Source organism: Didymella exigua (assembly GCF_010094145.1).
Source record: "Didymella exigua CBS 183.55 unplaced genomic scaffold M421scaffold_22, whole genome shotgun sequence".
Classification (NCBI taxonomy): Eukaryota; Fungi; Ascomycota; class Dothideomycetes; order Pleosporales; family Didymellaceae; genus Didymella; species Didymella exigua.
Window position 1 is genome coordinate 210,819 of NW_022984796.1, and position 21,713 is coordinate 232,531.

Genomic DNA, 21,713 nt, shown 5'->3' on the forward strand with positions numbered 1-21,713 from the left:
GAGCACCAGCCTCCAACGTGAACACCCTTCGCACCTCACCTCGTGCCAGACGATGCTCCCGCGAGGCATCTGCAGCTCCCGAGGCCACTTCCCCACCTATTGAGCACGCAGCACCACTGACACCCCCGACACGCCCTACCCGGCCACTTCCCGCTCACCGCCATGGTCAAGGGCGAGCTCTTTGCGTTCGGCTCGGCGGCGGCAGCGCTCGGCGGCGCATACAAGGTCAGCGAGTTCCTGTACAAGGCCAAGCGGCTGCGTGACGTCGGGCCCGCCAACGCCGTCTACGTGCGCATCATCGGCCGCGTGCGCGCGGACCTCGACGAGGTGAAGCGGCTGCTGTCGGTCCGCGAGGTGCACGACGCGCTTGAGTCCAACCCGGACAAGTCCAAGTGGGTGTACGGGTGCATGCGCGATGTGCGCGGCGCCCTGGAGAACATCACGCCGCACACGGAGCGCGTGGGCGGCGACATTGAGGACGGCCGCCGCATCGGCGTGCGGCACCGCGTCTACTGGCTGCTCAGCGAGAAGGAGAAGCTGGAGAACCGCGAGAAGGAGCTTGCCATTGCCCACGCCAGCCTGACCGAGGTCATCGGCTTCCTGTCGGGCCTCGAGCCGATGGACGCGCCCAAGCGGCACAAGAAGGAGAAGGAGGAGAAGCAGGAGAAGACGGCCAAGGAGACGCACATTGACATTGACATCCGGCGCGAGGCGCCCGCCAAGCACACGGAGCGCGTCGAGCACGTAGAGCGGGACGTCTGGGTCGAGCGCGACGGCCGCGAGCCGCCTCGCTACGAGGAGCGCCGCGACGCCTATGTCGACGAGCGTGGCCCCCGCCCCTACGACGAGCGTGGCCCCCGCCCCTACGACGACCGCGGCGACCCGTACCAGCGCGACCTCGACTTTGAGCGCTACGACCCGGCCGACCCGCGGTACCAGCAGCACACGACGGAGCGCTTCGAGCAGCACGACCAGTACGAGCGCCACGCCGACGACGGCCGGTACGCCCACGCCGACGAGCGCCACGCCCATCCCAACGACGGCCGGTACGCGCAGGTGCCGCTCGGCCGGCGCCCGGAGTCCTTTGAGGACCGGGTGCCGGACCGCTCGTCGTGGATGCAGAGCAGCGCTTACCGCCGCCCCGACGGGTACGCCTCGCAGCAGCAGCAGCAGCAGCAGCAGCACAACCGTAGGTTCACAGGCGACTCTGGTTTCGGCGACGACGAGGTGCGGAACCCGCAGCCCGTGCCGCCAAACGCGCAGTATGCGGAGCGCGAGGTAAGACTGTCTCTACTGTCTGTAAAGTCGAGGGCTGATGCGAGTGAATAGGTTTGGGTCGAGCAGAAGGAGGACTTGCGGTTTGATGAGTATGGTAATCGGATCCCGGATCGCTACTTCAGGCCTGAGTATGCGTCTGTGCCGCGCCCGTACCGGACGAGGTTGTAGTGTGGTGTGGATGGCATGGTTGGGATGGACGAGGCTGTCACGTGGTGTGTGGACGAGGCTGTCACGTGGTGTGTGGACGAGGTTGTCGTGTGGCGTTTGGACGAGATTGTCATGTGGCGCGTGGACGAGGTTGTCATGTGGCGTGTGGACGAGATTGTCATGTGGCGTGTGGACGGCATGGATGGGATGCAATGAGCTTTTATGTTTTGTACATGTGTGGCTGTCGAGCGGTCGCTTCGTAGCCTCAAGTCCCTGTTCACCGACTGTATTCCCTTGGTAGAGTGACGCCATGCACATGTGCAGGGGGAGCAGAGGTGCGAGATCCAGCTCTGCATCACATCAAAACCCGAGATCCAGCTCTGCATCACATCAAACCCCGAGATCCAGCTCTGCATCACATCAACCCCCGAGATCCAGCTCTGCATCACATCAACCCCCGAGATCCAGCTCTGCATCACATCAACCCCCCCGATCCGCTTCTACGAACCCAGCACGCGCATCAGGCTCTCCCTCAAGGCCGGCTGCTCCACGCCCCTCCCAATCAACACCATCTTGGCCGCCTCGTCCGGCTGCGCCAGGTCGCTCGCCGTCGTCACGTCGTACACGTCCCGCACGGCCTGCAGCAGCAGCACGCGCCCGTCCGAGACGGGAATGCGGCCCTTGAGCCTGTGGACCTCAAACGGCGCGTGCGCCGTGTCGTCCGGCAGCGCCGCCTCCCACAGCATGGTGCGCAGGAACAGATCGAATTTCGCTTCCTGCGGCGGCGCCAGCGCTGGGAATGCGATGGTCGCGGTGGCGATGCTGCGATCGAGGTGGCTGTGGCCCTTTTGTGCAAAGGCCAGGTCGGCGGCGGTCACGGCCGCGTAGGCGTTGATGTCGAGCAGGAAGCCGTCGAGCTGCGGGACAGCGCTCTTGGTCGTCGTCGTGATGCGCGCCAACCCGTTGATGGCGCGGATGCGGTCGACGACGCGCTCCAGCTCCGCGGGCGTGACGAGGTCCGTCTTGTTGACCAGGATCACGTCGGCGTGGCTGATCTGCAGGTGTGCCGTGGTCAGCAGCGGGCCCGCGTGGTCGTGCGCGTGGTCCTGTTTCCGCCGCTCGACTTCACCGTCACCGTCGCCTTCACCGTCGCCGTCACCGTCACCGTCGCCGTCGCCTTCACCGTCGCCGTAGCCCTCGTCCAGGCTCGCCAGCACGTTCTTGGCGTCGACGAGCGTCACGATGCCGTCGAGGAAGATGGTGCTGCCCAGCCCGTCGTCGAGCCAGAAGGTCGGCGCCAGGTTCCCTGGGTCGGCCAGCCCCGTGGTCTCGAGCAGGATGTAGTCGAACAGACCACCCGCGTCCATGAGGTTCTCGATGGCGGCGACGCCGACGTCTTTGGCGCTGCAGCAGATGCAGCCGTTGGCCAGCGGCACAAAGGGCGGGCGCTTGGCTTCGGTCGAGTTGGCGTCGGAGACGGTGAGCTGCTTCTCAATGTCGATCGAGTCGCCGAACTCGTTGAGGATGACGGCAATCTTCTTGCCGTGCTGGGCGGTGAGGATGTAGTTGAGCAGCGTCGTCTTGCCCGCCCCCAGGTAGCCGGTGATGATGGTGAGCGGTACTTTTGTTGTCGGCAGGGCGTTGGGGTCTTGCACCAGACTGGGGACTTGCACCAGACTGGGGACTACATTGTCATCCGCGACTACATTGTCATCCGCGACTTTATTGTCATCCGCGACTGCTGCGCCATCCGCGACTACATTGCCATCCGCGACTGCTGCGTCATCCGCGACTACACCGTCGTCCGCGACGAGGACCGGCGCCTCGTCGTCTGATCCGTCCGTGTCCATCTCTCTTCGATGTTGGTGGTGGTGCCGGTGTGTCTTGGAGACCCTGCGAGCGCCCCATGGTGGCTGACGCGGTGGAGACTAGCGCCGCGGGGAGACGCGCCCTGCAGGCAGGCACAGCACAGACTCAGCCGCGCGGGACCTGGACAGCTCACCACGGGCCCAATCTTCACAGCTAACCACGGGCCAACCTCCACAGCTCCCGACGAGTCCAACCTCCACAGCTCCCGACGAGCCCCCGTCCTGCACCCCCCGCGCCCCCGTCCTGCACCCCCCGCGCCCCCGTCCTGCACCCTCCGCGCCCGACTCGCATCGCGACAGACGCCCGCCGCGACAGCAATGGCCGCGCCGGCCTCCCCTCGCCTGCCCAGCCCGCCGCCCATGGCCGAGGACCAGCTGTCGCCCATGCCGGCGTCGCCCGAGCGGCAGAAGCTGTCCAGCAACGTCGATCACGCGGCGGCGCGGCGCATACGGCCCGGGACAAAGGCCGACGACATGGCAGAGGGCCCGCCGCTGGTCGAGCTGTCAGAGGTACGCGCCGCGGTGAGCCAGGCAGGCGGCAGATGCTAAGACGACGCGCAGATCGACTCGGCCTTCCAGCTCACCGAGCACCTCAAGGCGCTCCACAACGCCCTCACGCATCCGTTGGGCGCCAACGGCAGGCTGCCCGTCGACAAGGACACGGCCCGCAGGCTCGCGCAGCCGCCGGAGAATGTCGACAAGACGCTGTGGCTGTACGAGCTGTGCCGCTTCCTCACGCAAAAGGTCAACGCCATCATCGTCGCCCTCTTCTCCGACACGCCGCCGTGCTCGTCCGTGACGTGTCCGGAGATGCGCGCGTCCGAGTGGCAGTACCTCTGCGCCGTGCATGACCCGCCCAAGTCGTGCGGCGCCATTGACTACTGCTGCCACACGCTCGACTGGGCCGCCAACACGCTCACCTCGCCCAAGCACTTTCCCTCGCGCCTCGCGCTCGGCGGCGACGCGTCCACGCAGCACTCGCAGACGCGCCAGCTGACCAACATGTTCCGACGCGTGTACAGGATATTCGCGCACGCCTGGTTCCAGCACCGCGACGTCTTCTGGAACGTCGAGGCGGACACGGGGCTCTACGTCTTCTTCAAGACGGTCTGCGACGTCTACGGCCTCATCCCCGAGGACAACTACACCATTCCGCCCGAGGCCGAGGGCATCGAGCCGCCCGCAGAGACGGCGTCCTCGCTGCCGCCGCTGATCCTGAAGCGCGAGCCGTGCGACTCTGCGCCGCAGGACAAGGAGAGCGCCGTCAGCATCGAGGGGCTCTCCGACCACACCCTCTCGACTGCGGGCACGACGAAGCGCCACCGACACTCGCCTTCTGTGGGCGCAACGTCCGTCACGACGGTTGTGGAGGAGGCCGAAGAGGAGGACGACCAGTCCGCCAAGGATGCGGCGAGGGGTGTCACACACGTGTGCGAGCCCACAGCAGAAGAGCCCGGCGGGGCAGAAGCTGGGCAGGCCACGCAGGCGGCCACAGAGGCGGTCACAGAGGCGGTCACAGAGGCGGTCACAGAGGCGGTCACGGGAGGGGAGGTCGCGGAGGCGGTCACAGGAGAGGAGGTCACGGTCGCAGGAGAGCAGGCCACGGTCGCAGGAGAGCAGGCCCCGGTCACAGGAGAGCAGGCAGCGACACGCCACGTCGCTGAAGCGGCCGAAGAAGCAAGCACAGAGAGCAAAGATGAGCCGGAAACCGAGACTGAGGCTGAGGCTGAGACTGAGGTCAAGGTCGAGACCAAGGTCGAAGCCAAGGAGGAGAACACGGCGGCCGAGGAACCCGCTGCAGAGGAAGCGCCCAAGCCATCAGGGTCTCTGGAACCGACACGTGAACAGGGCCCAGCAGCCAACGACGAGGACGGGAAGCCTACCGCAGAGGCGGCGGAGACGTCGGAGAAGAAGCAAACAGGTGCAGACAAGGATGGAACAGCAGACACGGCTGGCAAGGCTGGCAAGGATGACGAGGCTGGCAAGGATGGCAAGGCTGGAGAGGCTGGAGAGGCTGGAGACAAGGCTGACGCCCCGGAGAAGGACGACGATGCATGATAACCCACGATATGCATGCATGAACCGCTGCGTCAGTAGCAGACGCAGGCATTGCTTTTTTTCCAGCATGTATTCTGCCCTGGCATCACAGCAAGGTAGTGTTTTTTCCAGCATGTATTCTACCCTGGCATCACAGCAAGGTAGTGTTTTTTCCAGCATGTATTCTACCCTGGCATCACAGCAAGGTAGTGCTTCTTCTATCCTGTATTCTACCCTGGCATCACAGCGAGGTAGTGCTTCTTCTATCCTGTATTCTACCCTGGCATCACAGCGACGCATGCATGGTTTTCTCCTTGTATTCTACCCTGGACGACGACGCACGACACTGCTTTGGGGAGGCTGGTGGGCGCACGCACGTCAAGACTGGATCATCTAATCACGTGCGAGGGAGGGGGATGTGGTTGTGGTCGAAGACTGGACTGCATGACCATGTGCGAGGCGGGGATATCCTTGAATGCAACAAGGTCGACTCCTCAACGCAGTGCAAGATTGACTCCCCAACGCAGTGCAAGATTGAATCCCCAACGCAGTGCAAGATCGACTCCTCAACGCAATGCAAGATTGAATCCCCAACACAGTGCAAGATTGACTCCCCAACACAGTGCAAGATTGAATCCCCAACGCAGTGCAAGTAGAGTAATGCCATTATCAAGCCGGTGCACGTGTGAGGGTGCCCCACGCCGCACGCCTCCGCATTTCTGGTGCGCCGTGTGCCACCTGCGCGGCATGCACGCACCCTCGGGGCCGGCGTCGTGCCAGTGGTGGACTGGACTGGACGGGTCAGCGTACGGCGGCTTCCCTGCATCCAGGTTCCAGCGTCTGCGCAAGGCGGCGATACCCCGCTGTCTCCGCGGACTCTGCGCGTCGTCGTCGTCTTATCGCGGCTAAACCGGTGCGGTGCAGTGCGGTGCAGTGCGTGCAGGGCGGTGCAGTGCGGTGCAGTGCGTGCAGGGCGGTGCAGTGCGGCGCGGGACAGGCCTGCGGCCTGCAGACTGCTCGGCTCGTCGCTCGCCCAAGCCCAAGCTCCCGCCGCTGACAGCCCGACACGCAGTCTCGCGAGTCGCCCACTCGCAACCCCCACGTCCATCCAAGCTTCATCCACTCGGTCGTGGTAGTGCCCGGAGACCCTCTGCAGATCCCCAGATCGCTGTATAGTTACACAAGACCCTCGTCGTGCCGGCGCTGCACTCACACGGCGTCTGCCAGGCCTCCCTCCACGACGACGCTCCACAACGACGACGCTCCACAACGACGACCGCACTGCACGACGACGACCGCACAGCCACCCCGAGATGCCCTCCCGCCCCACGCTCCAGCAGTCCTGACCAGACAGCCGACACGCGACGGTGCTACCACCGCAGCCGACTTCCACAAGGCGTCTATGGCGCAGGTGCTGCACAGGCACGCAGCGCCCGCGCTGGCCAAGACGCCGTTCGACAGCACCATGGCGACGAGCACGGGCACGAGCACGGGCACGGGCACGAGCGCCGACCGCGAGCCGCCCGCGCCCGCATCGCCCGACAGCGGAGAGGCGCGAGGGCGGCGCCGCGACAGAGAGAGCTCGGGCGACGACGGCGCAGACGGCGCAGACGGCGAGGGCGGCGGCTCGCGCAAGCGCCGCAGGAGCAGAAAGGGGCTGGACAAGAAGTTTGAGTGCCCGCACGAGGGCTGCGGGAAGAGCTACTCGCGCGCCGAGCATCTGTACCGACACCAGCTGAACCGTACGTCACGGCCGGGGGCTGCACCGTCCCGCCCACGTCCCTGACGCCGCTGACCCGCTGACCCGCTGACCGCTGACTGCTGCAGACAACCCCAAGCAAATCTACAACTGCGACTTCCCCGACTGCCACAGGTATGCGCCGCGCCCCACAGCGCCGCGACCCGCACTGACACGCCAGGTCGTTTGTCCGCCAGGACCTCTGCGCCCGCCACAAGGAGCGCCACACGGCCCGCGGCAGCCAGCTCCTGCGCAAGGACACGTTCAACATGCACAACCTGAACCCCATCGTCACGGCCGCGCTCGGCGGCAAAGGCGCCCCCGGCCCCCACGCGCTCGGCGCAAAGGGTCAGCCGCAGCGCCCGTCGCCGCCGTCGCCCGCGCCCGCCGCCGCACAGGACTCGCTGAACAGGATAGGGAGCATAGGCAGCGTCGGGAGCGAAGACGCCTACCGCGCTGGCTCCTCTGACGCCTACCGCGCTGGCTCCTCTGACGCCTACCGTGCTGGCTCCTCTGACGCCAAGCCCTACGACGTGCACGCCCAAGCCTCCGCCAACTTTGCACCGCCACCGCGCCCGGCCCCATTGACCAACTACAGTGGGGGTCGCAGCTCGATCCACAGCTCCCCACATGTCGCCAGCAACGCCTTCCAGCGGCCCGAGCTGCGCACGTCGACGTCGAACCTCTCGTCGTACGGCACCACCAGCTCTCCGTACAACCCAGCAGTCACGCCGACTCAGTCGTACACCCCCTCGGCCTCGACGGCCTATCAGAACAGCGCGAGTGGGTTCGCGTCCCAGCAAAACAGCTCAGGTGGGTTCGCGCCCCAGCAAAACAGCTCGAGTGGGTTCCAGTCCCAGCAAGACAGCTCGAGTGGGTTCCAGTCCCAGCAAGACAGCTCGAGTGGGTTCGCGTCCCAGCAAAGCAGCTCAAGTGGGTTCCAGTCCCAGCAAAACTTTCCCCCCTTCTCCTCCTTACCGCCGCCAGAATACCCCCCGTCGTCGGGTGCTCCCGTCTCGCAGAGCCAAGAAGGCCAGTACTACAACGGCGCCTCCGGCCAGAGTCGGATGAACGGCGTCGAGTCGACGGCGCAGCTGGTGAACGGCGTCACAGACGCAATCATGGACCAGACGCCCTCGTACGCGATTCCCATGTTTGGCGGCGAAGGCTACAGCCGCTCTCCTTTCGCCATGGCGGACGACTTCGCCGCCTGGCTGTTCAACGACAACCAGTCCATGTCCGCCGGAGGCTCGCCCATGGGCTACCCTGCCGGAGTGGTCGCTGCGCCTGGAGGCTCCAACTCGATCGGGCCTCTGCAAGCGCCCTACTTTGGCTACGATCCCGCAGTCGCGGGCTACATGCCCAGCCAGCCACCTCCGGCGAACCCAATGGCCGTGCACGCCATGCTCGACACCACGCTGCCCGAGGTTGCGCTGTCCGAGGAGAAGCGCAGGGATCTGATCGACCTGATCATGGGGCGCTTCAACGAGACGGACCATGCGCCCGTGGCGAAGCAGAAGGAGGATATCCTCGAAGGCAACAAGGACGACGACCGTCACGTCCTCAGCCTGCACATGATGCAGACGTACATTGGCTCCTACTGGAGGCACTTCCACCCACAGCTCCCAATCCTGCACAAGCCCACGTTCAATGCGAGCACCTGCCCGGATCTCCTCCTGCTGGCCATCATGTGCCTCGGCGCGTCGTGTCTGGAGAAGACGCACGGGCACGAGACGACGCAAGCGTGCGCCAATCTGGCCAACTTCATGGCGTGGCACCTGCGATGGGAGATGTTCATGGACGCAGACTTCCGTCCGCCAGCCAAGCTCTGGATCTTCCAGGGCTTGCTCCTGCTCGAGTCCTTTGAGAAGATGTACAGCACCCGCCCGCTGCACGAGCGCGCCCACATCCATCACGCCACAACACTGACCCTGATGAGGAGAGGCAGCTCGCTCATTGGAAGGTCGGCGTTGGACTCGCCACCGAGCAACAAGGACGGCAGGAGCAGCTCGCAGGGCGGCATTGACACGCCAGACGAGTGGTGGAAGCACTGGATCACAAACGAGGCTACTAGAAGAGCCGCGTTTGCGGCCTTTGTCATGGACAGCATACACGCCACCATGTTCGGTCACAGTGCGGTCATGGTCGCTCACGAGATGCGCCTCCCGCTGCCTTGCGACGAAGCCCTGTGGTCTGCGACAAGCAGCAGCGAAGTCGGCCGCGTCGAAGCGAGCCTGCACTCCAACGGCGTCAAGCAGACCTCCTTCCTAGACGGCCTCAAGAAGACGCTGAACGGCCAAACCGTCCGCACCAACTCGTTTGGCCGCACGATCCTCATGGCCGGCCTCCTCAGCGTCTCCTGGCACATGAACCAGCGCGACCTGCAGGTCAGCTCCCTCGGCGTGACGCAAGCCCTCGGCGGCCGCGACAAGTGGCGTGGCTCGCTCACTCGCGCCTTTGACTTTTGGAAGCAAGACTTTGACTCGAGCCTCGCGCGCCCCAGCGACCTCGCCGCGCCAAACGCACACGCCTACTCCAACGGCGTCGACGACGACAACGTCTTCGAGGCCCGCACCGTCCTGCACCACCTCGCCCACATGGCCATGCACGTCGACATTGTCGACTGCCAGATCTACGCCGGCGCGCCGCGCCTCCTCGGCCGCAGCATCACCCCGCAGGACTACAATGGCGCCCAGCGCCGCATGAAGGACATTTGGGCCCCGACGGCGCGCGCGCGCGACGCAACCTTTTACGCGCTGCGCTTCCTCTCCAACGTCATCGTGTCCGGGCAGCATTCGCTCAACGCCGCCGCAGGCCTGAGCGTCGCCTACACGGCGCGCGACGACGTGCTGCTCAACCGCCCGTGGGTCCTGTACTTTGCCACGCTGATTGTCTGGAGCTACGGCTTCGCCCTCGACGGGCCCATTGCACAGCCCTACGCGCTCCCCTCGTACGACGACCGCGTCCGCGACATGACGGGCTTCCTCAACCGCGTCGGCGGCGTCCGGGCCCCCGACGATCTTGTGAAGCTAAAGGATCGCAACGCCTGTCTCGGCCTGCTGATTGTCATGCGCGACATGTTCCGCAAGACGCGCTGGGAGCTGCTGCACGAGGCCAGCACACTGCTGACAAAGTGCATCGAGATGCTCGTCCCCGGCGCAGGCGGCATGTGAGAAAGAATTCAGCACTGCGGTGCGTGCCGTGCGGTGTGGTGGTCCCGAGGGTGTTTCGGGTTTTGGTTCAAGCGTGGCGTTTTGGGGGGGGAGGGAGGCGGTGTTTTGCTGGAGATGGATGTTGAGGATGGTGCTGCTGCTGCTTTATACCCCGGTGCTGCTCCTTTGCACACACCAACTACATACCATATAGCTCTACGAGGTGCGCAATGTAGCGTTTTTTTTTTTTTCAATCCTCGCGACTGTGCCGCGCGTGCCCGTGGGATTTCGTCTGGGTCCGTGACGGGGGATATTGCTGGGCTTTGTACGCGGTCACGCTGCACTGCACGCTGGTTTGCACGTCACTCTGCATACTGACGAGGCGACGCGCTTTCCACCGTGTGTGTGGGAGTCTACCGGCGCCTTTGCCTCACGCCGCTTGCGCGACACACCTCGCAGCGGGAACATCCTAGTGCCGTGAGTGCAAGTCGCTCTCTGTGGACCGGTGGCAGTACTCTGCCTCCCGCAGGCTGCCTGAGGAGCGTAAAGGCGACTGCAACCCACACACAACCCGCACAGGCCAAACAGTCACCGTCACCGTCACGATCACCGTCACCGTCACGATCACCGTCACCGTCACCGTCACCGTCACCGTCACCGTCACCGTCACCGTCACCGTCACTGTCACAGTCAGTCACAGTCAGTCACAGTAACAGTCAGTCACCGTCACGGTCAGTCACAGTCACAGTCAGTCACAGTCACAGTCACGGCGGCGGTCCCAAGCAAAGGCCTCGAAAGCAAGGCTTAGCCATGGATGATCTGCGTCAATGGTGCTGAATGTGATCCCTCAGCACGGTATGGACTAGCGTCGACTCGGTGGTGACAGTGTCGCAGTGCCTAGTTGAGCCGCATGGGCCCTAGCTTGTTGCAGGTGAATGCGGGGCCGCCTAGTGCCTGTCAGTGCAGATGTTTGCGGGGCTTCTGGAAGGCGCGAGGAAGACTTGTGATGGACGTTTCTGGAGATGGGACGCCTGAATGTTTCTAATCTTTACGAGGCTCTGTTGGTATCGGGCCGTTGCGACACTAAGACTCAACCCCACACTTGTAATGATCCGTGCTTGCTTTGAGAGAGCTTTGTCAGTCGCTGACCGCCTTGCTGAGCGACTGTACCGTGGTAGAAACTGCTCAGAGATGCTTGGTGCCCTCCTTCGAGTCATGATAGCGGAGCCTTCGAGGCGCCTTGTGTGGAGAAGCAAGGTACACAGCTACGTGAATGGACTGATGTCGGGGCAACTCGGGATAGTGACGACAGATCTATCGGATCCAACCAGCCTTAAGTTTCTCGATTGCCTCGCTCTCAGGCACCACGTCCGCCATCTTCGCCTGCATATCGAACAGATTTGCTTCGTGCACGGCTTTGGACCGGTCTCCGCACGCCGAGCTGACGACCTGTGTCATGGTGAGCCCAGTCCACGAGCTTGAACGACGTGGCCTACGATTGGTCGATATCCAAGACACATTGCATCGAGTGTGCTCGCTCGCACGCAGCCACTCGTACTGACGCCGCAAATGACCAGCGTGTCAATGCCTTTCAGCTGCAGGCGAGTGCTGAGGTCTGTCGCGAAGAAGGCACTGGGGTACCGCTTCGGAATGACGAGCTCGCTGTCCTGGGGCTCCAAGCCCGAGACCCAGCTCTCGAGGCCCGTCTCGTTGCCCTTCAGGAATACCTTCAGCAGCGGCGCTTTGCGGTAGAAGATGCCCGCGTCCGACATATCGGGCTCCGTGTACTCGACCCGTGTCCATATTAGTGGCACTTTGCCCTCGCGCGCTGCGCCGACCAGCCTCGTTATCGAGACGAGTGCAGCCGCCGATTCGGGATTCGCGCTCGTGTCCAAGGGGCTGTCCTTGGTCCAGTATGCATTGCAGACATCGATGAGTAGCAGCGCGGGTTTGTTTCCCCAGCCGACTTTTCCAGCGAAGCCCGACTTGACGTAGCTGTCGTGGTCGCTGTGATGCTCCAAAGTCATGGTTTTGGTGTTGCTTTCCAAGCGTCAACGGATCAGGACGACGCCGGTATCCGATCCCGTCGGGCTAGCTGTCAATCTTCATATCCCGCTGCAAAAGTCCGAGAACGAGCACTATCATCGGAGCTGCCACGCGGATGCTTGCTTCCTACGCTCGCATGTCGGAGGAGCATTCTCCCGCTGTGTATACCCGAGGTATGTAGCGGCCGCTCATACCGGTGCCGTATTCGAAAGAGGCAATTTGGTCGGCGCTGCGCCTTTGCGCGAGGGACAGCATACCGGTAATTCAACGCGCTGTGAATAGACGCGTTCCGTGCTATCCCCATCGTGCGCACTTTGCATCGACACCTGGTGCGCCTGCACAGATTCAACGCAACATCTGCGTCAGCCTCTCCTCCGTACTTGGAGTACGTCCCGAAAATCTTGGCGTATGATCGGACGGGCTTCCCCACACATGCAGGAGCCCTTGGTGCCCTCGGCGAAGAGCGACTCCTCAATGTCCCCCAAACCTCACAGCTCCACTATCGCCATGGAAGCAAGAGAAGGGAGATCGGGCAACGCGTTTGCATGCGAGCGCTGTAAGCAACTGCCAGAAATGCATGCGCCTCTTCTAACGCCAACAGGTCGTAAGCACAAAGTTCGGTGTGTTCCTTCAGACACGGCTTCGGTTTGCCAGAGGTGCGTTTTTCCGGCGGTTTTCCGCGCCCTCGACCTAACACGTGCCTCAGATGCCAGAAGGCACGCGTCGAGTGCGTCGAGCACGTCGCACGCAGAAGGCCAGCAAAACCCAGGATAGACGGGCACACGCCCAACAAGATGCGCGACTTCGACAAGAAGCTGGACAAAATATCTGCCATTGTTGCCACCATGGCTCCGGCGTCAGTACTGCAGCCCGCACTGCCCTCACTAACCACCGTGCCCTCGCATTTCCCCGAGACAGCCCAGCGACCATCTCCGCCGGCGCCCGCACCCGTGAAGGCGTCGCCTCCTGCTCCTGCGCCGGTTTTTCCATCTCCCATCTCTAATGCCGGCAATGGAGAGGAGTCTCTGTCCTTCTGGGGTTCGATCAACGACACCTTGTCGTCCCTCGGCAGAATTGATCCCGTTATCCGGTCGATTAGTTTCGTCCACATGCAAATGCTGGTGGATGCCTACAGGACAATGTCCGATTACTTCCCATTCGTAACCCTATCGAAGGAGCTCACTTGCCGCGATCTGCTGCAGCAACGGCCCATGTTGATGTTCGCCGTCCTGACAGTAGCGTCGTACGATTCGGTGCTTCTGCAACTGACTCTGAGCCGCGAGTTCCGCAAAGTAGTGACCGTCAAGGTCATGAATGGGGAGAAGAGCCTGGATCTACTGCAAGGGCTTCTCGTCTTTATAGCTTGGCATCACCACTATATGGATGCTCACGCCGTCTCAATACCCATGCTTCTGCAGATATGCGCTGGCATCGCGGGCGATCTGGGGCTAGACAGTCTGTCCACGTCGTTGAGAAGCCCTCTACATAGAGAGGATCCCGGAGATAGAGAAGCGAAGCGAGCCTATCTTGGTTGCTACTACTTGGCATCCAACATCAGTCTGACTGAGCCCGGTAAAGCTCGCAGCATCTCGTACTCGACCACACTGCGCGCATATGCATCTGAGCTTGCGTCGTCTTGGGAGCACAAGTCAGATGCGATATTACCCATTCTCATTGATATCTGCCAGTTCACAGAGGACATACAGGAGACTTTTACAGGGCAGACAGAGCAAGCTCTGATTGTCCGCACGCAGGTCAAACGACTGAGCGCCAAGTGGGACAGCATCTGCCTAGCTTCAAAGTTGCAGGCCAGCGACTTTAGTATGGTTCTTCCCTTCCGCGTGGCGCGTTACTGTACTGACGTAACATAGAAACATTGCAGTGGATACAGCTCGCCGCCTACACCTACCTCTACAAGACCGCAGCCTCGATCGACTTGGCCGACCGCGATAGCACACCATGGGCCTCGGGCTTCCAACTCTCGTTGAGAGTAACCTGTCTGCGTTCGATCGAGCAGTTCCTGGACAACAGTACGAAGCTCCAGTCTAGCCAGTATGAGTTCTTGTGTCTGGTGGACTGGCTCAACCTGGTCTCTACAATGACTAGTCTGAGCAAACTGGCGCTGCACTCGACACCAATGCCGGGATGGGACACGACCGAGCTACAGGTCGCGAAATCGTTTGATTATTTCCGCGACCAGCTCGCCTCGCAAATGCCCCGTCCTCGCGATCCCCAGGAGACCAACGAGGACATCTTCGAGCGCTTCCGTCGCATCACTGCCGTCATGAAGATGGCTCTGACGAGCTCGTCTGGGAGAGCCAGTCCGGGTGGAAGCACATTCCAGCTTGCAACTGGATCTGGTCGGACTGTCTCGCTCTTGCAGGATCTTCCGTTGCCAAAGATGAATGGTGCGGGTGGCGACTCGCATCCCTCTTGGAAGCTCAAGCCCACTTTCGACCTCAACAGCCACCAGTTTCCATGGAGGTTCATCTCAGGCACAGTGTGAAGGCGCAGGTAGTACTCAACGTACTCAAGATATTGCCCGCGATGACGCGATGGTTTTCGCGAAGCGCTGCGATGATCTGCACGAAGACGCCCCTTCTGTGTTCATTCAACGAGGGACCCGCAAGCCACACTCTCATGTGGGAAAATTGGATACAAGCTTCGAACACGGGAGGTCTTCAGCGATGATTTGCACGAGACCTGTGAGTCGACAGGGCTTCTGGAGACTACAGATAGGTCTTTTGTCACATACAGCTTTGTCCGCGACATGCCAGCCACAGAAGCCAGGCTCAGAATCCCACGACCGGTCAAGGTAAGTTCTCCCAGCCTGCCGAACGGGTGCGTGACTGACCATTGACAAGGGAACCGACGAGGATCAAAGACCCGATTGGTGGATGAACGAGGCTTGCTGAGCGATACGAGGCGCTCCGAAACGCCCACTTGAAGCGCGAAGTCATTCCGGTGACCACTCCTGGCTTTCTGGAACACTCTCGGTATGCTTTGTGCTGCAGCGAGCTCATAGCACTCGCTCTTTATTTCTTTTGTTGCCAGTTTCCTAGTTCAGTTCGAGACCACGCCCTTCACGCGAAAGCCAGATACCCCGCACCGACGCTGTCGTGCTAATGTCACTCCATTCCTGTTCACAAAATGATACTTGTCGCATAGGACTCGGCTCATCTGTATGCTCACAGTGCATGTCTCGCTACACGCACGTTCAAAGCGTAGATGCAGGCAGACTCAGACCGCGGCCACACAACTCATCGTGACAGTCTGGCACAGCCTCCACCAAGCACGGTCACGAGAAGCATGCGAGGCTCGGTAAGGCCAGTTCCCACCAAGCATTGCAGGCGAAAAGTGCGATCAGGACGACCTCCCATCTTCACCAGACAGCTTAAGATGCCCGCGACGCACTCGCGAACCGGGACCATTCAACCTCCCTTTCCCACCTAATCACCCCCTTCTTCAACACCCCCAGTCCCCTATCCCCAGCCACGACACACTGAACACCCACACACCATCCTGGCACAACAGCCCATCCCCCTCCCGCACCCCGTGCTCAATCACCGCACAATGGGCTGCATGAGCAGCACCCCCACAACCGGGCTCGGCGACAACGAGCCCGCCCGATTCAGCGGCCAGCCCGCGACAGGCCACACCAGCAGCCACGGCGGCGCATACGCCATGGGCGGCCCCGGCGCCGCGGCCGGCACTCCCTACGGCGGGCACGGAGGCAGCTACGGGGGCGACTATGGCGGCGGCGGAGGAGGTGACGGGGGAGGGGGCGGTGGATGCTGAAGCCCAGGAGTTCGAGCTGTGTTCTGGGGGTGTTTGGGTGTATAAGATTTAGGTTAGGATGTTCTGATGTATACTCGATTACTGCGGTTTTCTCACGTGCTCGGTCCGCTTGTAAATCTTCGTCCGTCGGCGTGATGGGAGTGTAGACTTCGGTCTAGGCTGTGCACAACAGTAGACATGACTGTTTTCCATAACACGCAGAGTGCGAGTTTAGTTAGGTCAAAGGAAAATACGCGACATATCTTTGTAGATGAGTCGACGACCGCGAAAAAAATCCTAGTCGCGGTCCACCTCAAGTCTGCCCACCAACCAGGCCTGTCGTTATCCACCACACCATGACACTCCAACAGCGGCAAAAACACTTCAGGACGCTTGATTAGCCAAAAATGCGACGTTGGCAGGATTCGAACCTACGCTCCCGAAGGAACAAGATTTCTAGTCTTGCGCGATAACCACTCCGCCACAACGCCGAAAACCACTTGCTGGTTAGTGCTAGTGAGTTGATAATATTTCATCTCATCAAACTTTAATAACCCCTTTATTCTTCTTTGGCAGATGCCGCCTTGAAGCCATTCATGCACAGTCGATGAGTATGAGACTCAGATTGGTAGGTTGCGGTTCTTTGAATGAGTGCAGAACTCGTCCGGGATCTGGGCTAAGTGCGACTCCATCCTAGTCGATTCGGCCTGGCTTGCAGCGTGCCAAAATTAGCCCTCACAGCCGAATCGTGGGCCTACTGCCCGGCTCGACACTCTCGATAATGAAGCCTCGTGCATCCACACTTCCCCACACTTTGGAATCGATAGTCCTGTTCTATACTTGTCGTCCTACAATGCAATTCCTTCGATCTGCATCGTCCTCCATCGTGGACGCGGGACTCTTGTGACGCACAAGCAACTTAGCAACCACAAACACACCACAATAATGGTGACCAGCGGAGTCAACCACATCGCAAATGTTCGGTCGTCAACTGGGGCGAGTCCTGCCTTCTCAGTATCTGCAAGGTGCCATTTCTCGGACTTCGAGATGGTTGGTGTACTACCTTTGAACCCCGACACCAAACCACTTCGATCCGCTAAGCCTCACATTTCCCACAATGATTGGCTCATCGACCTTCCACCTCTCCCTCGAACTGCTGACTCCACACACACAAGTCCCTTCGAGGGCCACATCCGCCTAGAATGGCAGGCACGGTCAGCAACAAAGAAAGCAAACTTCCACTACGGGACTCTTGCATCACAGGGGCCCCTGGAGGACTCGTTGCTTGTGAGACGCCGAAGTCCAGGCAGGGCCTCTGAAGCCCGAGGCTGCGGTTGGTCGACCACGAGCGCGCACTTCGGTCTTCGAAGCGTGCAGCATATAGTCGCGATGGCGTCCAGCATGCGTGAGGATGAGTTTCGTTTGCCAGTATCAAAGAACCTATGTCGCGCTGTTTTCCTTCGGACCACCCAGCTTCCCGTCTGAGCGCTGCGGCTGCCTTTCTTTTCAACAGGATGTCGACACTCAACTCGCCCCGCCTGGCCGATGTGCCGATTCTTCACGCCCATGCTACAGGGGCAGAGTACTCGAGATGGCGGAGAGGGATCAAGTTCGCTTGCGAGACCAAGGGGACGTGGGGCTTCTGCGATGGTTCGCACCCAATGCCCATGCCGAGAACTGGATCAAACCCGTCTTCTCCAAGGGCATCGAACACATCGCAACCGTGCCTGCTTGATGAGCGCAAAGCGTGGGTTCGACAGGATCGTGAAGTCAAATTGGACATATTCCTCTCAATATCTGAGGAAGCCATGGAAGAAGTACTCCACGCCGGCCCTCCACTTCCACCATCAAACATGAACGCTCAGCAGATGCTCGCAGCGCTGGACAGGCGATTCAAAACCTTCAAGTTTGAGGATTACCATCATGCTTTCTGCCATTTCCTCAACCTGCACATGGACGCGTTTGCCAGCCTCGAGGAGTTCAAGGCCGAGTTCAGAACAACATTGGAAGACTTACATGACTACGGCCAACCAATTTCCAACACACAAGCGTGTAGTGCGTACTTTTCAAAGCTCCGATGCACGCAAAACCCGTGGGTAGTGAAGAAACTCAAGGAATGGGATACCCAAGCATCGGCACCAAGGCTCGAGGACTTTATGAAAGAGTCGATACCCTGGACGTCAAAGTCTTCGAGCTTAAACGCTTCGCCAAAGCCGCAGACAGATTTCATCCCAGAAGATCTCATCGACGACACTTCATCCCAATCAGACAACGACTCTAGCCTGTCCAACGCCTCGTCGCCCTCAAAGCTGCATTCTCGCCAAACATCCAACACCACAGACATCACAACGCACTCCCTCGAAATCACAATCCACGCCTCACCCTCCGACATCGCACAAATAACTTCCCTCCCTCGACTCCCGGCAACCCGCTACAACCCCGGTGTACCATGTCACCTGTACCCAAAAGCCAGCATGCCACTGATCGGCCCTCTACCACCAATGACCCGCCCCCTCCCCCCGCTGCCAAAACACGTCCTCGCCTCGCCGCGCGCGCGCTCAGCATCGCCCCGCATCACGGTCCCGAGTCCAAACACAAACATCAGCAGCCCCAAAGGCTCCGCCAAGTCCTTCAAGACGCCTGAACTCAGACTCGAAACCACACACCCGACGCTAAGACCCAAAAGCCCAACACTGCTCGCCCAGAAGGAATTCGGCCCCAAGCCGGTCCCAAGCCCCGTCACGCCAGGCGAGACAAAAGTCCATCCCGCGCTGCGGCACAATGCCACGACCGCAGCGCTGGAGACGAGGACTGCAGCGGCGACTGCGACGCTGCGCGTCACGCCGCCCCTCGCCCCCGCGCCCTTCGAGGACACGATCGCAGTCCCATGGCCCTGCACGCCCAGCACGTCCTCGCGCGCAGATCCGCCGCAGAAACTCCCCAATCTCGACGCGCTGACGCGCCTACGCGCCATGAGCCGCGCGAGCACGGGCACATTCCCACCCACCCTGCACAGCGGTCGCTCAACATCACCGCCGCGCCTGCAGGACCGTCCGCTCCTCATCCCCACTGTCACAGCGCAAAGTCAACCCCCAACGAGTCCGCCACCGCCGCCGCCCTCTTCTCCCCCCATACCCCTGCAGCTGCATGGCCGCGCCGGAACAAACGAGTCCCTCGCTTTGCTCGCGCGGAGCCGGACACCGACATTCGAGTCCCTCGGCGTGCCGCGGTGCGCGTCGCCCGACAAAGCCGGCGGGGGCAAGATCGAGCGGAGCCGCAGCCCCGTGCGGGAGCTGGTTGCGCGGCTGAGCGGGGACAGTCTGGAGGTCAAGACCGAGGCGCGCAGGGAGAGGAAGAAGAGCTGGAGTCTGGGGGTCGGGTTGGGGCGTTTTGGGCCGGGGAGGGGTGTGAGGGAGATTGTGTGAGGGGTGTTGTGTTTAGTTGTAGATGATGAACAGAGTGTATCGAATGTGGTTTTGAAGTGCTGTCCGATGTGATTTGTGGAACCTGCTCGACGGAGCCTTGCTTGTTGTGGTTGTGTTCTTGCGGTATGTTGCTTCTCCCTTACACGGATACTGTGGATGAGTTATTTCGGTCAGCTTGACATACGCGATTGCAGGCAGTGAGTGCAAGTGGCGGAGTGGGATGTAATCGTGATTCATGAGACCTCCATTGAGGTCGAGCATGGTCTACAGATACACACGCAGGCTTTTGCTGCTCCTCTCATCGTCAACAAGCCCGCGACACGTCTATATGAGACGCCAAAGACCCGACCATACGTCACGCTGACTTCTCTTAAAGCCATCGATGCCTAAGCTACTGCGTCGCCCTGACGGCCTTATCGACAGCTTTGGCGAAGTACTCGACATTGTTGGTGTTGAGACCTGCCATCGAGATGCGACCATTCTTCGTCATGTAGACGTGCGAGTCATCACGCAACTTCAATACTTGCTCCTCAGTGAGGCCTGTGAAGCTAAACATGCCGATCTGATCTGTGATGTGGTTCCATGTGCCGGGTGTGCCGAGCTCCTCGAGCTTGTTGCGGAGCGCGCTGCGCATCTCCTTGATGCGGCCAGACATCTCGCGAAGGTTGGCCTCCCACTCGGAGAAGAGCTGGGGGTCGTTCAGGACGGTGGATGCGATGCGAGCGCCGTAGGCGGGAGGGTTGGAGATCTCGGATCGCTGGAGGATGGCGAGTTGCGAGGCAACGCGGGCAACTATTGACTCTGCATCAGATGAGGGTGATGTGACGAAGTGGAAGCAGCCGGCACGCTCGCCGTAGAGGCCGAAGTTCTTTGCGTACGACTGAGCAATGCACAACTCAAAGCCCTGCTCAACGAAGTAGCGGATGGCCCAGCCGTCCTTGGCAAGGTCGCCCGAGGCAAAGCCCTGGTAGGCTGTGTCGAAGAAGGGGAAGTGCTTCTTCGCGCGGATGACCTGTGCAATCTTCTTCCACTGCTCTTGTGTGGCGTCGACGCCGGTGGGGTTGTGGGCGCAGGCGTGCAGGACAACAATGCTGCCCTCGGGCGCGCTCTCTAGCGCACCGCACATGGCATCGAAGTCAAGGCCCTTGGTCTTCTTGGAGAAGTAGGGGTATGTCTTGTGCTGCAGACCGACGTTGGAGAAGATCTGGAAGTGGTTCGGCCATGTGGGGTCGGAGAAGTAGGCGGTGCGCTCCGTGTTGGTCTTATAGAACTTCTGCAGGAAGAGGGCGCCCAGGTGGACGGCGCCGGTGCCGGAAATTGTCTGCAAGCTGGTGACCTGCGCGCTGTGAGCCGTGTGTCACGTCATGATGGGGAGAGCTACGCACGCGCTTTTCCCTGATGGCGGGGCTGTCACCGCCGAGGACGAGCTTCTGGGAGGCTGCTGTGAAGTCTGGCAGGCCGGCAATGGGCAGGTACTCGTGGTTGAGGTCGGGGTCCTTGCGCAGGATCTCGTCGGCCTGGCGTAGATAGTGAGCAGACAGTCATCAGCAGCTCCAGCAAGAGCGCCCACCTTCTTCACCACGGGCAGAACCCATGGCTTGGCGTTGTTGTCTCGGTAGGCACCAATGCCCAGGTCGACTTTGTTGCTGTCGGTGTCGCGACGATACGCGGCCATCAGCCCGAAGAGCGCATCTTCAGGCGCCTGGGGGACGGCGCTCGCATCGAAAGCTGTGGCAGCCATTGGGGCGAGCTGTGTGGAGATTTGCGAGAGGCGGAGGGTGGAGGCGGATTGGGAGGAAGAAGAAGAGGGAGAGGAAGATGCAGGTGAAGGAGAGGTAAGGGATTGCTTAGGTGATTCTGGCATGGCTGCAACACTTGGAGCACACCACCATACACTTTGCTTTACGTTTCACAGGCCTAGCTAGGAAGCCGCGACCAGCCCGCGCATGCGCTAAACCCCGCAAATGCTCCTACTTCGTAGAGTTCTTGACGATGCTGCCGGCCAAGGGGATGCGGAGCTGCGGAGCCGCTCGAGATGAGAGAGTGAGATTGTGGATTTTGCCTCCCAGTGCGTGCTCCGGCTGCTTCCTTTAAGAGCTGCTGTGGTTGACAGCCGCAGGGACTGGAGCTTGTCGTCAAGCCGAGGCACGAGGCACTCCATCACTGTGATGGTCCGTGGTGATGTCAACACCCTGTCGACCTCTCACATGCAGCGGGTTTCCAAGACGGATTTAGCTGAGCCCTA

The 21,713-nt window shown here is 61.1% G+C and overlaps 9 protein-coding genes and 1 non-coding gene across 10 annotated transcripts; 6 read left to right on the top strand and 4 right to left on the bottom strand.

Moving 5' to 3' along the window:
- Nucleotides 1-162: 162 nt before the first annotated feature.
- Nucleotides 163-1,446, top strand: M421DRAFT_67498 (uncharacterized protein; the record flags this gene model as incomplete). Its single annotated transcript, XM_033596408.1, has 2 exons — nucleotides 163-1,278; nucleotides 1,330-1,446. The coding sequence occupies 2 exons, from the start codon at nucleotides 163-165 to the stop codon at nucleotides 1,444-1,446; spliced, it is 1,233 nt and encodes a 410-aa protein (XP_033446665.1).
- A 479-nt stretch (nucleotides 1,447-1,925) lies between these two features.
- On the bottom strand, nucleotides 1,926-3,275 carry M421DRAFT_67580 (cobW-domain-containing protein; the record flags this gene model as incomplete). The annotated part of the gene is made up of 2 exons (XM_033596418.1): nucleotides 1,926-2,566; nucleotides 2,609-3,275. The coding sequence occupies 2 exons, from the start codon at nucleotides 3,273-3,275 to the stop codon at nucleotides 1,926-1,928; spliced, it is 1,308 nt and encodes a 435-aa protein (XP_033446666.1).
- Nucleotides 3,276-3,611: 336 nt separating this feature from the next.
- M421DRAFT_19241 (Mob1/phocein) lies at nucleotides 3,612-4,745 on the top strand (the record flags this gene model as incomplete). Its single annotated transcript, XM_033588011.1, has 2 exons — nucleotides 3,612-3,803; nucleotides 3,855-4,745. Coding segments are annotated over 2 exons (1,083 nt in total), but the record flags the coding sequence as incomplete, so codon positions are not given.
- A 2,050-nt stretch (nucleotides 4,746-6,795) lies between these two features.
- Nucleotides 6,796-10,241, top strand: M421DRAFT_102472 (uncharacterized protein; the record flags this gene model as incomplete). Its single annotated transcript, XM_033586780.1, has 4 exons — nucleotides 6,796-7,072; nucleotides 7,158-7,203; nucleotides 7,250-7,851; nucleotides 8,056-10,241. 4 exons carry the CDS (start codon nucleotides 6,796-6,798, stop codon nucleotides 10,239-10,241), a joined length of 3,111 nt encoding a protein of 1,036 aa, XP_033446668.1.
- A 1,003-nt stretch (nucleotides 10,242-11,244) lies between these two features.
- Nucleotides 11,245-12,501, bottom strand: M421DRAFT_422750 (Isochorismatase hydrolase). The gene is made up of 2 exons (XM_033593269.1): nucleotides 11,717-12,501; nucleotides 11,245-11,669 (listed from the first exon to the last, which is right to left on the bottom strand). Exons 1-2 carry the CDS (start codon nucleotides 12,245-12,247, stop codon nucleotides 11,535-11,537), a joined length of 666 nt encoding a protein of 221 aa, XP_033446669.1. The 5' UTR covers nucleotides 12,248-12,501; the 3' UTR covers nucleotides 11,245-11,534.
- Nucleotides 12,502-12,740: 239 nt separating this feature from the next.
- Nucleotides 12,741-14,772, top strand: M421DRAFT_102474 (uncharacterized protein; the record flags this gene model as incomplete). The annotated part of the gene is made up of 4 exons (XM_033586781.1): nucleotides 12,741-12,822; nucleotides 12,868-12,922; nucleotides 12,973-14,087; nucleotides 14,138-14,772. The coding sequence occupies 4 exons, from the start codon at nucleotides 12,741-12,743 to the stop codon at nucleotides 14,770-14,772; spliced, it is 1,887 nt and encodes a 628-aa protein (XP_033446670.1).
- Nucleotides 14,773-15,036: 264 nt separating this feature from the next.
- M421DRAFT_7028 (uncharacterized protein) lies at nucleotides 15,037-16,064 on the top strand (the record flags this gene model as incomplete). The annotated part of the gene is made up of 3 exons (XM_033596692.1): nucleotides 15,037-15,081; nucleotides 15,539-15,587; nucleotides 15,745-16,064. The coding sequence occupies 3 exons, from the start codon at nucleotides 15,037-15,039 to the stop codon at nucleotides 16,062-16,064; spliced, it is 414 nt and encodes a 137-aa protein (XP_033446671.1).
- Nucleotides 16,065-16,453: 389 nt separating this feature from the next.
- Nucleotides 16,454-16,534, bottom strand: M421DRAFT_t96. The gene has a single exon. It is a non-coding gene; the product is annotated as a tRNA-Ser (tRNA).
- Nucleotides 16,535-17,557: 1,023 nt separating this feature from the next.
- M421DRAFT_11561 (uncharacterized protein) lies at nucleotides 17,558-18,220 on the top strand (the record flags this gene model as incomplete). The annotated part of the gene is made up of 1 exon (XM_033587244.1): nucleotides 17,558-18,220. A coding segment is annotated over one exon (663 nt), but the record flags the coding sequence as incomplete, so codon positions are not given.
- Nucleotides 18,221-19,859: 1,639 nt separating this feature from the next.
- M421DRAFT_67665 (aspartate aminotransferase) lies at nucleotides 19,860-21,209 on the bottom strand (the record flags this gene model as incomplete). The annotated part of the gene is made up of 3 exons (XM_033596430.1): nucleotides 19,860-20,804; nucleotides 20,854-20,985; nucleotides 21,039-21,209. The coding sequence occupies 3 exons, from the start codon at nucleotides 21,207-21,209 to the stop codon at nucleotides 19,860-19,862; spliced, it is 1,248 nt and encodes a 415-aa protein (XP_033446673.1).
- Between the last annotated feature and the right edge of the window lie 504 nt (nucleotides 21,210-21,713).

Bases quoted from the DNA above. Each gene is read 5' to 3' on its own strand.
- M421DRAFT_422750 (XM_033593269.1), bottom strand. From the start codon at position 12,247: ATGACTTTGGAGCATCACAGCGACCACGACAGCTACGTCAAGTCGGGC. The intron at 11,670-11,716 runs GTAGGCCACGTC...ACCATGACACAG, and splicing joins GTCTTGGATATCGACCAATC to GTCGTCAGCTCGGCGTGCGG.